This window comes from Octopus sinensis, linkage group LG22 (genome assembly GCF_006345805.1).
Source record: "Octopus sinensis linkage group LG22, ASM634580v1, whole genome shotgun sequence".
NCBI classification, from domain to species: domain Eukaryota; kingdom Metazoa; phylum Mollusca; class Cephalopoda; order Octopoda; family Octopodidae; genus Octopus; species Octopus sinensis.
In genome coordinates, this window is record NC_043018.1 from 25525080 (window position 1) to 25543241 (window position 18162).

Genomic DNA, 18162 nt, shown 5'->3' on the forward strand with positions numbered 1-18162 from the left:
CCCGCACTCAAATGGTGCTTTTTACGTACTACTACACAGGAGCCAGTCAGGCGGCACTGGCATCGACGTCACTCGAATGGAGCTTTTTATGTACCACTGCACAGGAGCCAGTCAGGCAGCACTGGCAACGACCCGCACTCAAATGGTGCTTTTTATGTACCACTGGCACAGGAGCCAGTCATGCGGCACAGTTGCCAGTCAGACGGTGCTGGCATTGGCCACGACAATGACTTCAAGAAGCGATATTAATCATGTTCAGTACTAGGGTTGATTCGTTCGACTAAAAATTCCTCAGGGTGGTGCCCCAGCATGGCTGCTGTCTAATGACTGAAACGGGTAAAAGATAAAAAAAAAAAAAAAATTAATAAATTGTAATGCCTCCTCCTCTCTATCTAGATGTGTATATTTCTGCACAAGTGTTTGTGTCTCCAGTGTCAAAACACTTTCCAAAACCGGTTGACTGTCCAGTTGGCCATACCAAATCATTACCCTTCAAACAGCATCTCCCAATTATCTCATTCCTAAAGAACATACACTTCCCTGCAATTTCTATTTTTTTTCAAATTTTGTTTCTTTTTTGTTTGAATATGTTCCAATATGTTTTAAAAAAAAAAATCAGCTCATTTATATTAAACCTTTTTTTTTTTTTTTTCCCTTTTTCTGCTTGTTTTCAGTATTTGAAGAACCAGAAGATCCAACAAACCGAAGCTTTTTCTCAGAAATCATCTCTAGTATATCAGATGTAAAGTTTAGTCATAACGGCCGATACATGATAACGAGAGATTATCTGTCTGTAAAAGTTTGGGATTTGCAGATGGATTCCCGGCCGATAGAAACTTATCAAGTGCACGAATACCTCCGCAATAAGCTTTGCTCACTATATGAAAATGACTGTATATTTGATAAATTTGAATGTGCTTGGAGTGGAGGTGACCGGTAAGTCTTTCTGTTATTTCTGAAAGTCTTTATTATTATTATTAAGGCATAAGGTGGCAAGCTGGCAGAATTGTTAGCATGCCGGGCGAAATGTCTAGCGATATTTCATCTGCCGCAATGTTCTGAGTTCAAATTCTGCCGTGGTCGACTTTTGTGTTTCATCCTTTCAGGCTCGATAAATTAAGTACCAGTTGTGTACTGAAATCAGTCTAATCAACTGGCCCCCTCCCCACCAAAAAATTTCAGGCCTTGTGCCTATAGCAGAAAGAATTATTATTATCAAGGCATAAGGTGGCACGCTGGCAGAATTGTTAGCACACCGAGCAAAATGCCTTGCGGTATTTCGTCTGCCGCTACATTCTGAGTTCAAATTCTGCCAAGGTCGACTTTGCCTTTCATCCTTTTGGGGTTGATTAAATAAGTACCAGTTACGCATTGGAGTTGATGTAAACTGACTTAATCCCTTCCCTCAAATTTGAAGCCTTGTGCTTCCAGTAGAAAGGATTATTATTATCAGGGTAGCAAGCTGGCAGAATCACTGTCGCCATGCTGGAGCAGCACCTTTAATCGATCGAGCAAATCGACGCATGCTGAGCAAAATGCTTACTGGCATCACCATCACCGCCACCACCATCACCACTACAATCATCATCATTGAAACTAGCAGAATTGTTAGCACGCTGGGCGAATTGCTTAGCTGCATTTCATATGTATGTCTTTGTTTTTGAGCTCAAATTCCACTGGGGTTAACTTTCCCTTTCATCATCTCGGGGTTTATGAATTCAGTACCAGTCAAGCACTGGGGGAGTCGGTGTGATCGACTTACCCCCCCCCCCCCCGAACAAATTCCAGGCTAGAGTAGGAAGGATTATTGTTGTTGTTATTAGAGCTGACACACACACATATATATATATATATATATGTTTGTGTTTGTCCCCCACCACCATCACCTTGGCAACTGATGTTGGTGTGTTTATGCCTCCATAACTTCAGCAAAAGAGACCGATAGAATAAGTACTAGGCTTACAAGGAGTAAGTCCTGGGCAAGGCTAAATTAAGACCTGTCAAGGCCCTGAGTACTTAAAAGATTTTGGCACCCCTATAAAAGACAATGTAATTCAAAAGATAAACAATAACAAACCATAAAATAAATTTTTATTTTTCAAAATGAAACAAAACAAAACAATAAGAGGGAAAATAATGTTTATTTTTGCGTACTTCTACTTTATTTATATTTGAAAAGTTTCCTCCTACTTTTTTGAATTGCAAAGTCTTTGATCAGATCCTCAAAATTAACCTTAGGTAACACATCTGCATCTATACTTAGCAGAGATAAAGGCATCCCGAATATTATTTTAGCAAGTTTAAAGTGATTTCTTTAGTGGCGTAAACCATTTACCATTTCTGTGCTAACCGCTCCTTCCCCTTGATGTCCTAAGCATGTGCTTATTTTGCTTAATGGTTAATCCAGTGCTGGTCCTGGGGTCTTTTTTTTTTGTTTCGTTTTATTGTTGTTAGCATGGTTTGGACAGTTTGACAGGTCTGAGAAGCCAGGACGCTGCACCAGGCTCCAGTCTGATCTGGCAGTGTTTCTACAGTTGGATGCCCTTCCTAATGCCAACCACTCCATGAGTGTAATGGGTGCTTTTTACGTGCCACCAGCACAGAGACTAGAGGCTGCTGGCAAACGGCCACGGTCGGTTGGTGTTTTTACGTGTCTCTGGCACGGATGCCAGTCAAGGCGGCGCTGGCATCGGCCGTGTTCGGATGGTGCTTTTTATGTGTCACCAACACAGGTATCTTAACTACAATTCCCATTTGATTTTTATTTTGATGTTGGTGTTGACGTACTTGACTCAATAGGTCTCCTCAAATACAGCAGGTCACCCTACAATCCAAGGTTAGCACAGCAGGCCATCCTGCGAGCCATGAACACACTTCATTTGTTGGGTCTACGCAGTCGCAACATATCTCAGAGGTCTCGGTCTTTCACCATTGCCTCTGTGAGGCCCAACGTGCCACCGGCACGGGTATCACAACAACATTATCCATTCGATTTTTATTTTGATGTTGGTGTATAAAAAGTATACATACTTTTTTTTTTCTCTCTCTTCCACAGGTACATTATGACTGGTTCTTACAACAATTTCTTTCGCATGTTCGACAGAGAAACTAAACGTGATATAACTTTAGAGGCTTGCCGTGAAAATATGAGAACAAGGACTATATTAAAACCTAGGAAAGTTTGTACTGGCAGCAAGCGTAAGAAAGACGAAATAAGCGTCGACTGTTTAGACTTTAGCAAAAAGATTCTTCACACAGCCTGGCATCCTTTGGAAAACATTCTGGCTGTAGCTGCTACTAATAATTTGTATATTTTCCACAGTAAAGATTAGCAATTAGTGCTATTTTTTAGTAGGATTTTTTCCCTTTTTTTTTCCTCTCCCTCTCTTTCCTCTGTCATAATTTTTTTTCTCTTTCTCTCTCCCTCTCTCTTTCTCTCTCCAAATTGAGACAATTTTGAACTGCCAAACCAGCCAGCAACTCGATTTTGTCTTTTTCTGATTGACGAAATAGTGGAATTATTAAGATAAAAAAAAAAAAAGAAAAAGAAACAAACCAAAAAAAAAAAACAACCCAAAAAAAGCACTCACACACACATGTACACAAAAAAATATGGTTAAAAAAAATGAAAAATGAAAGAAGAAAAAAGACAAAACAAAGGAAAAAACCAGACAAAAACAAATTTAAAAAAAAAGGAACCCCTCCTCTCCGAAAAAAAAAAGATAAAAGAATGAAATAAATAATGAAAGGAACCAACCCTCTCCTCTTCCCCACCCGAAACTGCTATAAGTTGTCCAGCAGAGAGAATATGTGTGTTTGGGGGAGGATTTAGTCGTATTTCTTATTATATGCATCTTGTATGTATGTCACCAAATAACTTATTATACTATATATATGTATATATATATGTGTATATATGTGTATATATGTATATATATGTGTATATATGTGTATGTATGTATGTATGTATATATATATATATGTGTATGTATGTATATATATATGTGTGTATGTATGTATGTATGTATATATATATATATATGTATGTATGTATGTATATATATATATATGTATATGTATGTATGTATATATGTATGTATATATGTATGTATGTATATATGTATGTATATATGTATGTATGTATATATGTATGTATGTATATATGTATGTATGTATATATGTATGTATATATGTATGTATGTATATATGTATGTATCTATGTATGTATGTATATATGTATGTATATGTATGTATGTATATGTATGTATGTATATATGTATATACACAATGGTATATAGGTATACACATGTTTTCAAACTTTATCTGTGGGGTGTGTGTGGGTGAGAGTATGCTGTGTGTGTGTGTGTGTTTGAAAGAGACTGATTTATGTATGAGAGTGTATGTGTTTATGTTTGTAAGTGCATAAATATATACACTTATGTGGATTTGTATGTGTGTGTAGATATGCATATATCTGAGTGTATGAGAAAGAAGGAAGCATCTTAAACAGTTGTTTGTTCTCAGTGTATAACCAGTTATATATACATATTATATATACATATACATACATATATATATATATATATATAGGAAGACATACATATTGCTATAACAATCTCGCTGCTTTACAGATATGTTGTGAGTTGTTAAATTCCTCTGACTTTGTTGTTGGTCACTCTCATTCCTCTCAAAGCAGTATTAGCCACAAGTTTCTATTTCTCCCAGTAGGAAGTCGACCATCCGAGTTGTTCCTGATCTGTCACCTCGACTGAGTTGGCTCATTCAACCAAGTGCTAACCACAACACAGCTTATATTCAATGAGGACAGTGCTATTACTACTACTACTACTACTATTACTACTACTACTGCAAGGATCTTTAAAAAAATAAATAATAATTGGGGTTTTGTGTAAAGATAAAATTAATTTTGAAAAATATAGAAGAGAAAAGGGAAAGTGTTACATTGTGTATTTGTGTGTGTGTCTGTGTGTGTGTGTGTACTGCAATTATATGTATTGCACAGTAGTGAGAATGATTGTTTGTTTTTGTGTGTGCAGAGGGGGAGGTCTGCTGAAGTCAGTTGATTACATTGTCGTCTTGAGACTTAATTACTGATCAGAAGAAAAAACATGGGCCGCAATAGAGGATGGAAAGAAAATAATACACCAGAAAAAAAAAACATATAATAAAAACCAAATTGAAAGAAAGAAAAATATATATCCCAATACAAATAAAACAGAAAACCCAACAATCTCTTATCAAATAGTCTTCATGTATGAAGTGGAGAATCGAATGAATTCTCCATTACGTCGCCTCTCAATATTTGCAATAATTTGAATCTTAAAATCTTTAAGAAAAAATAAATTACAAAGAAAAAAAAAAAGCAAGCTTCGCTTATTTGAAAATTTTGTTAATTTGGCAGCAATAAAATAGTTTTTTTTTTTTTTAATTTTTTTTTTCAACTTAACATTAACGATCCCATTTACTAGTTCCTCGTTAACAGGGAATACAATTGTACTTGTTGGTGAGGTTGGTTGGTCTACTCTCTTAGCTTTTCCAGGTCTGCATTTCTGCTCCCCCGTCTCTCTCTGTCTCTCTCCCTTTCTATACATACAATTCTAGTTAATATTTTTTGCTTCCTGGTCAGCTCTGTATGATAACAATTAATGAATGCATGCCCAAACGTGTGTGTTGTGCATGTGTGAAGTAAAGGTCTGTTAAAATGGAATAAAACGTGTCAATGTTCTGTTTGCACCTTTGAAGGAAATATCTTCTGGCCTAAGACATATTCTAATTGCAATTTGAGCTGTGTCATTTGAAATAAAGCAGACCTGAACAGAAAGTCTTTACCAAACCCCCAAATCACTAAAATTTTTCTTCAACCCTTCTTTCCATATGCCATTCCCGTCTTTTGTTTCTCTGTTATTGACCAACTCCAGCCTGGCCTGGCTTGGTCTTTGGTCCTCTCTGGTGGATTGAGTTCACTTGTAGATGGGCAGATCTGACCTGGTTTGGTCTGTGCTCTACAGAGAAACTACACCTCTGATAATTCAAGGGCCTTGCAATAAGGTCTCTGATCTTTAGCTGTTCTTTATATGTCTTAAATATTCCTGACCAAAAAGAAGCCCTTCATTTGATTTCCTCTAAACAATATCTTTATAAGAAAGAAGTATTTAAACTGTTTGCTCCTATCCAAGTTACAGTTTAAGTAGCTCTGGTACTGTTGGAGAGGAAGGAAATAAAAGTTTCTTTCTCTTTTCTTTTTACCTACCTCTCTTTCTCTCTTCATTTCTTTGATTCTTTCTACTTTTCTTTCTTTCAGCTGTTAGAAAATATTGTTTCCCTTACTATTTGTTTTCAATCAATTGTCCTGAGTGGCATGGTCAGTTTTGGGTTGCAACCAGTAACTTTTTACCTGAACAAAAATGGTTTCTATTAATTTCAGGCAGTTACATAAGATTCCTAAATGAATGACCTTTACAACCACTTTAAGTAAGCCAAAAATTAGCGACCCCTCCAAAAAAAAAACAACAAACACAAAACAGCAGAAGAGAGAGAGAGGTGGGGGCAGGAGTTTTTCTCTGCAAAAATTTTAAAATTCACCCCATCCCTCCCCAAATGTGTACCTATGTTTTCAATATTCAGTCCATCTTGCTGTCTCTGCTTCAATTCTTTTTAAATGATTTTCTAATAATAATGACAACAATAATAATAATTATTATTATTTCCCTTCTTTCTTGCTCTCCTTTACTTCTCTCTTTCACACATGTTCTTTCAGCTCAAATATCCCTTCCTCTTCCCTTTATAACTAATTTTTTGGGCGGGGTGTTTTCTTTTAAAATTTTATTAGCTGCCCTTCCTGATACTATAGCAATCTTTTTTTTTCTTTTTTTTTTTAATATATTTAAAAAGAAAAAAAATATTGCAAAAAAATTGGATCAAAACCAAACCAGATTGTGCCATCTGATACACTCAATGTGTATTAGGGTGTCACTTTATAGGAAGACCCTTGCTTTTTTTTTTTTTTTTAAGTACTTTTTTAAAACAAAAATGTGCAACAGCTCTAAAATTAACCTTTTAACTTAACACCACGTGTTGTTGTTACTGTGAATATTATTGTTGTTGTTGGTGGTGATTCCACTACAAGGATATCAACCACTGTTGTTGGTGCTGATCAGCGGCATGCTACAGATAACCATTTATCTACCACCTGCCTCACTAAATTACTTATCTACCTACCTACCTTACCTGCCAATCAACCAGCTGCCCACCCAACTCTAATCACACTGCTTGTTCCAGAATTCCGCTGTAAATCAAATACAGTCCAGATCAACCACAAATAAAATAATTTTTTTCCTAAGTCTCTTGCGTGACTGCCTTGATCTGACCCTTTGTTGCTTTGACTCGCATGCTTTTTAAGTTTTTTCTCTCTCTCTCTCTCACTCTTTAATCAGTATTTATGGCAGTCGGTAGAGCACCAAGCAAAAAACATCTTGTGGTATCTGATTACCTCCCTTTATATTAAGTACGAATGCTGCCCAGGCCCACCTTGTCTTTCCAAGGTTAGTAAAATAAAAAAAAATTACTGGAGTTGATGTAATCGGCTACGAACCAAAAGTCAGTGTGCCGTAGCTGCAGTCCAATGATCGTAAGCAGTGAAAGACTAAAGAATGAATAAATAAATAAAAATTTTAAAATTACCTCATTACCATCACTGAACGACTCAATCTTAATGTGGTTAACAGTAAATATGAAACGATGAAAAAACAAAAAAAAAAAAACCCCAAAAAATTTCAAAATCCAAAGAACGGAGTCTAATGAGTTTTGGCAGCACTCTTCAGAGGACGTTATGAGAATGCCTTGTATCCTGTTGAGGGTGGGGAGAGAAGAGGAGAAGTTGATATTCACAGTGCTGGATTATTTTTGAGAGGTGTACTGCTCAGGATTCCATGGAAGGAGGTAACCTCTATCTCTGTTTCTCTCTCTCTGTCTCAGTATTATGAAGAGACCATATGATGATAAATAAATAAATAAAATTTCAATTACAGTTGGAAGTCAGAAATGTTATGTTGCTGTGCTTTCTAATTCTGCATGAGGGTGTAAAAATGATGATTTTGTTTGCATATGTTTCAAAAGCAAAGAATTGTTATAGGTGCACGAGTAGATGTGTGGTAGGAAATTTGCTTCTCAACCACAAGAATCCAGGTTCATTCCCATTACATGGCACTTACTATAGCACTAGGCTGACCTATCCCTGTGAGTGGATTTGGTAGGCAAGAATTAAAAGAAACCCTTCGTGTATGTATATATATATGTGTGTGTGTGGCTTATAAGCTAGCATATGTGTGTGTGTATATATACACATCATCATCGTTTAACATCCGTTTTCCGTGCTTGCACGGTTCGACCAGGGACTGGGAAGCCAGGAGGCTGCTCCAGTCTGATCTGGCAGTGTTTCTGCAGCTGGATGCCCTTCCTAATGCCAACCACTCCGTGAGCGTAGTGGGTGTTCTTTACGTGCCAGGGGAGTCTGGCAGCGACCACAATCGCTTGGTGCTTTTTACGTGCCACCGGTACAGAAGCCAGTCGAGGCAGTGCTGGCATTGGCCACGTTCAGATGGTGCTTTTTACATGCCACTGGCACAGGTATTAGAGGGAAACCACTATGTGGACACCCGTATGCTAGAAATAGATCCACTATGGTCTTACCACTAAGAAATGTTCTGAAGAAAACAAAATATATATACACACATATGCTAGTTTAAAAGCCATACACTGTGTGGACATTTAAGCTCCTGTGGCCCAAAACTAAAGAGAGCTAAGTAGTATGACTATATGCCCCTGGTGGTGTTTGGTCAGAGGTTAAGGAAGGATGAGAATTTTGTAATGCAATCATTCTATTGTTCCAGTCCCAAAGTTCTTATCCTGATATAAAATTAACAAAGCGATTGTCATTTATCTCCCCCCTTGATTTCTGACATCGATCTGATAAATGTCATCCATGATTCAGCCTCAGCCAAGCTTTACCTGCTAGAAATAGCAACGCAAATGCTTCTAAATCAGATGCCAATGTTGGATGTTGAAGAACCAAAGGAAGGGATCATCTGGATTCCAAAAAGGTATACGTCTGTTTAGAGCAAATGTAGAGGGTCCCAGACAGACAGAATTTCATGTTTATTATTGCATGTGTGTGTGTCTAAAACTCTGCGACCAGAGTGTATTACGAATTGTCTGCAGCTGATATGTCCGTAAAAGAAGCGCACTCTGAAACATTAGAGCTGTAATATCTTTTTTTTAGGAGGTTGGTTGTTATGGCTGGTCAGAGAGTGACCATTGGTTTCACACCTATAACGTGCTTATGTCTATAGGCGACTCGTCAGACTCTCGCCTATATGGCTAAGCTCTTCATAAGTGTGAAACCAATGGTCATCTGTGCTTTTTGTATCAGATCTGTGCCTCAGAGGTTAACTTTCTAGATGCAATCCCATGGCCATTCATGAGCAAAGGGGGTCTTAATCTTGTAGCTTCAAAATTTTGATGGTGTGATGTTATATTTTAAGAATGATATTTTAGGGTAGGTGTAAGAGGATGAATGTGGCTAGTTTGAACATAAAATGGCTGAATATTTGGTCAGATTGAGTGCTAAAGGGTTCATTCCTCAGTTATCACACTTCCATTGAAATACACTGCTTTTCTCTCCCCCCCCCCCCAAATTTATTTTGAAAACAATGAAGAATATCGTAAAGTAACTTCATCATTATTGAGCTGATATTTGGAACATAAATTAACACAAAGTTTCAAGATCTGGAAATCTGTACCATAAAAACAAAAAGTAGTCTCAAATGGTTTCGAAAGAAAATAATTAAAGGAAATTCCAGCTACGACCATCCTGTCTTTTCAGCAAGTGTTCACATAACCACATTATCCAATATTTTCTTAATTTTATTTTGCTTTTAGACTGTGGTTCGAATGAGATTTAGCTTCTATTAAATGAGACTTTGTATGAAATTAGGCTGCTAACTCCACCAAGAAGAGCTGTGGTTTTCAGCTGTTTTTTTAACTATTGATTACTATTTTACTCTTGTGGGTCCCCCATAATCATTTGATGTTTAAAAATTAGTTTTCTAGAAACTTCTTTCAAAATCCTTATTTTCTTTTTCACCCATTCACTTGTGTAGGTTTGCTCTTGCACTGTCTGAGGGAGCATGCTGCAGGGGTCAGAAACCTGTTGGACTTTGTTAAATGTTAGAGAAAGCTGTTGGACTTTGTTAAATGTTAGAGAAAGCTCTTTCTTGCAATAAATACATCATCATCCATCATTTAATGTCTGCTTCCCATGCTGGCATGAGTTAAAATGAACTGGTAAGCCAGAGGGCTGCACTAGGTTCCAATCTCATTTGGCATGGCATCTACAGCTGGATGCCCGTCCTAATGCCAACATCTAAAGCAAATGTTTTCACGGACCCTTAAAATATTACTGAGAATCCCTAATTTTCTATTTTGCTTGCATGGACCCCAAAAAATCTAATGTGGACCTTGGTTGAGGACCACTGAGGTTGAGCAGCCATATAGAGGTTCTTGATGTTACAGGTAGATTCCAAGTACCCTGACCTTAATTAACTTCATTTGGCCAATTCTATCACCTGGTTTCAATTCTTCAGTTTAGCTATTTCATTTCATGTAAGCTTTGTGTTTTCCTCTTCAAAAGCATTCATAAACCATACAACTGTTCTAATTGTGACTGTAAATTCGGTGTTTCCTACACATGCTAGAAATACATATATTTTTTCTTTTTGCCTCTTACACCTACCCTACAATGTCATTCTAAAAATAAACAATCATAGGGCTGACATCTTGAAGCTATAAGATAATACAGGATTAATTAAAAATCGATGTGAATAAACAAACATTTTATTAGACAGATTAACCCTTTCGTTACTGTATTTATTTTGAGATGCTCTGTGTTTCTTTCAATTACTTTAAATATAACAAAGAATTTAGTAAAGTAACTTAGTTATCATTAAGCTAGTGTTAGGAACATAAGTTGTGACTAAGGTTTAGTGGAAGATTTTAATTCAAAACTTATGAAAGCAAGACATTTGTACTAAGTGCCAGAGCCAGGTTGGTAACGAAAGGGTTAATCTGAATATTAAAGGATTAAATATTGTAAATGTATTATTCTGAGATGTTACAGACAGTATCGGTGAACTACTCAGTATTCTAGTAGTCTTAGATTTAGCCATTCCATTGTCAGTGCCAGTGACTAACAAACAAAGAATTCCTACAAGGTTTGGAAGCAGCTCCATGACCTTTTATTTATTAAAAAATTTTTTTTCAGAAGCGACAATGGTTGTTCAGAGTGTTATTCTACACAACCGAGATCCTCAAAGTAGCTGCTGTTAGCAGTTGCTTTCTGAATGTATTTGGTAAGATTCAGGAGTTAGCTTGGTTGATATACCACATCAGAGTACAGTTTAGTAGGGGCATTGGTGGCCAGTTCAATAAGAGACATGTTATGGGTCAGGTATTCAAGCAACTTATATGAGGTGTATGCTTGGGAGATTGGCAAAAGTTCTTTGGATATTCTGGATCCTTGCCTGGCTACGGAAGAGCAACATTACTGGTTTATTGGGATGTCCTTCGTCAGCAGGTCAAGAATCCATTTCCACAGCAAATACCTGAAGCTAATATTTTATCCCAACCAAGGCAGCAAGCTGGCAGAGTCGTTAGCACACCAAGCAAAACCCTTAGCAACATTTTGTCCGTCTTTACGTTCCGAATTCAAATTCTGCCGAGGTTGACTTTGCCTTTCATCCTTTTGGTGTCGACAAAATAAATACCAGTTGACCCTTGGGGTTGAAATTATTGACTTACCACCTCCTCCAAAATTGCTGGCCTTGTGCCAAAATTTGAAACGTATTTATTCCTGCTCAAACATGGATGCTCTATTAGAACAAGTTATACTTCAGTAGATGCCATAAGAGAAACTATCAAATTAGCTTTTGGTGTAAAGCGAACTCTTGTTTATATTGCTAGCAGGGGAGATAATCACTTATCATAGGCACGAGTACAGCTGTGGTTAAAACGCTCACTTCGCAAATGTGGTTTCAGGTTCATTGTCACTGCACAGCACCCTGGGCCAGTATTTTCTACGATACTCTTGTGTCAACTAATATCAACCATGTGAGTGAATTTGGTAGATGGAAACTCTGTGGAAGCCCATCATATATGTATGTGTTCATCCCCCACAACCAGTGTTGGGTTTTTTATGTCCCCATAACTTAATGGTTTGGCAAAAGAAATCAAGAGAATTTAACTAGATTAAGGACCTAAAGTACTTGACTTTTTTCATGAAAATGCTATTTAGTTGAAGCTGATATTGAAGCTCATCAAAGGAAAATGGCTGAATTAGTCCAGAGATTTAGGAAGATTTTTTTTTATCCATTGTTTGGTGACAGATTTCCCATTGAGGAACACCTGGTGTGGAACTTTGTTCTGGTGGTTTACTGGGATCGATGGCCTGTTGAGTTTTTGGATGAAACCACTATCTTATGATTGTAGGTCCAACATCCTAACCACTAAGCCCCGTACCTTGATAAGCTTAAAATCTTGGAGATGAAATACAGGACCATCTGTTTTCCTAAAGTCAAATCATTAGAATGGAACTTGTGGCCAGAGTGATTGCAAAATTAACTGCAATATCCATGGAATGATATTGGATTGAAGGCAGTGACTTCAAGACCTGCTTCTAGATCTAGTAATCTTAGGGCTGATGAAGATGATTTCAGGGTTGTGGACTCCTCTCCATTGCCCACTACTGTTGTTTGGGATTTCAGACCAGCTCTGCTTTCAATCCCACTACTACTGGGCATTATGCCATCATACTGAAATTATGTCATGCGCCTTAATGACTGAATGTCAGAGCATTAAATGTTTGATTATAGTAAACATGAAACTGTGTTGCTTCCAACCTCACCACACTATATTTTAGTGTGGCTCAATGGTTAGAACGTCAAGCTTACAATCACGAGGCAGTGAGTTCGATTCCCGGACTGGGCTGTGTGTTGTGTTCTCAACTGTAGAAATGAGTTGTGATGTCACTGGTGTCAAGCTGTATCAGCCCCTTTGCCTTTTCCTTGGATAACATCGGTGGAGCAGAGAGGAGGCTGGTATGCATGGGCGACTGACTGCAGGTCTTTCATAAATCAACCTTGGCTGGACTTAGGCCTCAGAGGGTAACACTCTAGATGCAATGCTATAGTCATACATGATCGAAGGGGGTCTTTATCCTTTACTTTAGTGTGCAAGTATAGCCTCAAACAAATGCTATATCATATCTGTAATGACATGCATAAAATCTGGTCATCAAATCTAAGTAGAGACTTCAAACTTGAAATCTTCAAAGCCACAGTTGAACCAATTCTACTATATGGCTCAGAAACCTGGACGTTATCAAAGAAGCTTGAGAGGCGGTTGGATGGAACCTACACTCGCCTCCTTATGAGAGCTCAAAATCTCTCGTGGAAACGCCATCCAACCAAAATGCAAATATATGGGAAACTACCACCTGTGTCATCTCTTGTGAAAGGTAAGAGAGTCCAGTTTGCTGGACATTGTTGTATAGCTGAAAATGAGGCAATTTCTACTCTTCTCCTCTGGAAGCCATCTACTCGCAATACCAGAGGGCACACACTCTCCTACCCTGATGTAATCTCCAGGGATACAGGCATCCAGCAACAGGACCTCCGTAATGCCATGATGGACCGTGAAGTCTGGCGTAGCATGGTAAATTCTATTGTCTCAACCACGGTCGAACAATGATGATGATGATATCATATTTGGTGTACTTGGTGCTTGGATTAATGTACAGTAGAACCTTGGTTTTCGATCAACTCTGATCACGAATAAATTGTACTTTATCTCCTGTCTTTCTCATATTCATTTAATACAGTAGTACCTTGATTTATGAACTCCTCTGATCACAAATAAATCATGCTTTATATATATCTATATCTCTATAACGCATGATTTATTCACAATCAGAGCTTCTTACCACACAGCCATGCCTGCACCTATATTTACAAAGCTAATCATTCTTTTGAAATACTTTAGAAATTAAGAAAATACATAAAAGTCTCTCCTGTATTGTTGCAGTTGTCATTGTTTACTTGTAGGTCAACTCTGATCAACGCGTTTGTATGGGTGTGTGAATAGGGCTGATACACAACCACCCAAAAGACTGCTTTACAGTGAACCGATAAAAGGCAAGTGCACAAAAGTTGGACAGAAAAAGCATTTCAAAGCCTCACTGAAGTGCTTTCAGGTCAACTTCAGCACCTTGGAAAACACAAGCACAGGACTGCTCTGCCTGGCATAGTTGTACCAACAAGAGTGCTGCCTCTATATGAACAAAACAGAATCACAGGAGTACAAAGAAAACGTGAGCTGTGCAAGTCTGGAGCCAGCTTCTTGCCTTCCTTTGCAGCAGACTACCAGTACCTGACTTGTGGCAGAGCCTTCTGAACGGGCATCAGCCTGATTGGCCACAGCTAGCCACACCAGGACCCACCTAATTCTCCCATGTGATGTCCTTGGTTATTACTGACAATGACAGAAGAATAATATTATTATTATTATGAAGGCATGGAGGCGCAATGGCCCAGTGGTTAGGGCAGCGGACTCGCAGTCGTAGGATCACGGTTTCAATCCCCAGACCGGGCATTGTGATTGTTTATTGAGCAAAAACAGCTAAAGCTCCATGAGGCTCCGGCAGGGGGTGGTGGTGAACCCTACTCTACTCTTTCACCACAACTTTCTCTCATTCTTTCTTCTTGTTTCATTGTACCTGTATTTCAAAAGGCCAGCCTTGTCACACTGAATCTCCCTGAGAACTACGTTAAGGGTACACATGTCTGTGGAGTTTTCAGTCACTTTCACGTTAATAAATGAGCTGCGACATCACTGGTGCTAAGCTGTATTAGCCTTTGTCTTTCTCTTGGATAACATCTGTGGCATGGAGACGGGAGGCTGGCATGCATGGGTGACTGCTGGTCTTTTATAAAACAACCTTGCCCAGACTTGTGCCTCGGAGGGTAACTTTCTAGGTGCAAGTCCATGGTCATTCATGACCGAACAGAATTGTTAGCACGTTGGACAAAATGCTTAATAGCATTTCATCCATCTTTACATTCTTTCCTACTTTAGGCAGCAATGCTTTATACAAGAATGTTGTTAGTAACTTTGAAGTCTCAATGAGCTAAGCCATTGTCAGACAGCCCGACAATAAATAAATGTATATATACACACACACACATTATATAATAAATTCAGGGTGAATACTTGATAAATGTAAGCACCTGTACATGCCAGCTAGTGGTATAGGTGATAGGATATATGTATCAAAAGAAAAACAGGACGCAAAGGATTTTGCGGTACATATGTTTCGGGCTTTATTGAACAACTTATATCAATGCATAATTGATATAACAGGTAGATCCAAAGCCTTCTTCAGCCGCATACAATTACCACACCAAAGACTTTTTTCTGAAACCTGCTATAATGTGATACATGTCTTTGGTGTGGTAATTGTACGCGGCTGAAGAAGGCTTTGGATCAACCTGTTATATCAATTATGCATTGATATAAGTTGTTCAATAAAGCCTGAAACATATGTACCGCAAAATCCTTTGCGTCATATATATATACACACACACACATATATGCATAAATATAAGCATACATCATCATCATCATTTTAGGTTTGCTTTGCATGCTGGCAGATTAGATGGTTCTCAGGTATTTCTTATTGGCAGACCCTGTCCTCAGAAGCTGGTGCCTGTTTTCTTATGGCCAGACGCCCTTCCAATCACCAACCCCTAACATATTGACAAAAGCATTAGTGAAACCATAACAGATGAAGCATCTATTGGCTGTGGCTGAGTGGTAAGATGTTTGCTTTCCAACCACGTGATTCCAGGTTTAGTCCCACTGTGTGGTACCTTGGACAAGTGTCTTCTGCTATAGGCTCATGCCGAACAAAGCCTTTTGGGTGGATTTCGCAGATGGGAATCGAAAGGAGCCTGTCATATATGTAACTGCACGTGTGTTAGTCTCAGGCTATGTTTTACAGTGGGATTTGAACTCAGAACATAAAGAACCAGAAGACATACTACTGAGCATTTTGTCCAATGCTCTAATGATTCTAATTAAGTTCCCTTCCTTAATTGACAATTAGTAAGAAAATAAAGAAGCAATTTTGATTTTTTATCCTTTTTCTTTCTAATCAAAAATAAAAAATCCAAAATATCATTTTGAGATATTTTATTTTATAAAAATATAATTTATAATATTGAAAAGTGTGTAAGTTGTAATATGGGCAGGAGACACTTTTATCTCCACCAATCCCCACCGTACACGTATAACATACTCTCTCTCTCTTTCTCTTCAAGTTTTACCAATCAGCAGCGTTGTGTGCCAGATAGTCTCGGCGTCCAATATTTTGAGCTTGTTTGGTCTGAAGTGCTTCCAATTTCGGACAGTCTGCAATACGATGACCCAAACCACCGCAGTAGGAACAACCAATTTCTCCTGCAAATATAATTTTCATAAAGAAAAAAAAAAAAGAAAATTTAAAACTTTATTAAAGATGCGAAAGGAAGGGGTCCACCCAAGTCGCCAAAAGTCATGCAAATGGGGAGCAGGAAAAATTTACGAAGGAGAGGAAAGTAGCAGTGAGGTTTGAATGTTGAAGAGCTATCTCAGTTTCTAGTTTGTTGTGCATGGCTGGTTAATTAATCAGGGGTATCTACAACCAATACAGCAAATTATAATATCAATGTTTGCGGAACTAGCATGTTAGCATCGAGAACAGGGCATGACCATCCATTATTACAAGAAATTAAATAATTGGGTTAAACATTTTTTTCTACTCTAGGCACAAGGCCTGAAATTTTGGGGGAGGGGGCCAGTCGATTAGATCGACCCCAGTATGCAACTGGTACTTAATTTGAACTCAAAACATAAAGACAGATGAAATACCTATTTCTTTACTACCCACAAGGGGCTAAACACAGAGGGGACAAACAAGGACAGACAAACGGATTAAGTCGATTACATCGACCCCAGTGGGTAACTGGTACTTAATTTATTGACCCCAAAAGGATGAAAGGCAAAGTCGGCCATGGTGGAATTTGAACTCAGAACATAAAGACAGATGAAATACTGCTAAGCATTTCGCCCGGCGTGCTAAAGATTCTGCCAGCTTGCTGCCTTAATGGGGTTAAATATTGGCACAGGGCCAATAATTTTAGAGCAACAAGAACAGGTATCTGATTACATGAAATCCAGTGCTCAAATGGGATTTGTTTAACCAACCCATTTGAACTTGCAGTGTGATGCATGCGCACACACAGTTCTTTGGTGGAAAATTGACGGAACCATCTGATGTGCTCGATGGTTCTCAGGGCTCTGATATTGAAGCTGAGAAATCCTCTTTGAAAGCTGAGTACGTAACTGGTACTGAATTTAATGAACATCTGGCCTTTATTGTTTGAGATGTAATGGTAAGGAAAGACACATCTCTTGTTTGTATAGATTAAGATACAATGAAAGGAGAGAGAGAGAGAGAGAGAGAGACCTAATCTCAATGACAAAGGAATGTACATATCTGGTCTCAATGGTTCCAAATGTAATGAAGGGAGAAATTTAGCTGATTTTAAAGGCTCCAGATGTAAACACAAAGGAATACTTGCAACTTGCCTTACAATATATATTTCTTTATTGCCCACAAGGGGCTAAACATAGAGGGGACAAAGACAGACAAAGGGATTAAGTCGATTACATCGACCCCAGTGCGTAACTGGTACTTAATTTATCAATCCCGAAAGGATGAAAGGCAAAGTCGACCTCAGCAGAATTTGAACTCACAACGTAATGGCAGACGAAATACGGCTACGCATTTTGCCCAGCGTGCTAACGTTTCTGCCAGCTTGCCGCCTTACAATATAATGGCAAAGGAATAAACACCTACACCTAGTTTGCAAGGGAAGATATCTCTGTTTTTAGACTCAGTGGCTCCATTTGCCAATGAAGAGGAGGGATATATCTGTCTCTATAGAATCATATCTAATGACAAGGTGAAATCAAACCTAGTCTCAGTGTATC

The 18162-nt window shown here is 38.2% G+C and overlaps 2 protein-coding genes across 4 annotated transcripts in view; one reads left to right on the top strand and one right to left on the bottom strand.

The window, feature by feature from the left end:
* LOC115223236 (serine/threonine-protein phosphatase 2A 55 kDa regulatory subunit B alpha isoform) overlaps positions 1–3582 on the top strand; it is a 114274-nt gene extending 110692 nt beyond the window's left edge. For all 3 annotated transcript variants that reach the window (XM_029793726.2, XM_029793728.2, XM_029793727.2), the window contains 2 exons: positions 675–936; positions 3056–3582. In XM_029793726.2, coding sequence (XP_029649586.1) covers positions 675–936; positions 3056–3332 — 539 coding nt within the window. In that variant the 3' untranslated portion in view covers positions 3333–3582. The remainder of the gene's footprint in view (positions 1–674; positions 937–3055) is intronic.
* A 12721-nt stretch (positions 3583–16303) lies between these two features.
* The window catches only part of LOC115223305 (probable ATP-dependent RNA helicase DDX41), a 27325-nt gene continuing 25466 nt past the window's right edge, over positions 16304–18162 (bottom strand). The window contains exon 15 of the mRNA XM_029793816.2: positions 16304–16587. Coding sequence (XP_029649676.1) covers positions 16451–16587 — 137 coding nt within the window. The 3' untranslated portion in view covers positions 16304–16450. The remainder of the gene's footprint in view (positions 16588–18162) is intronic.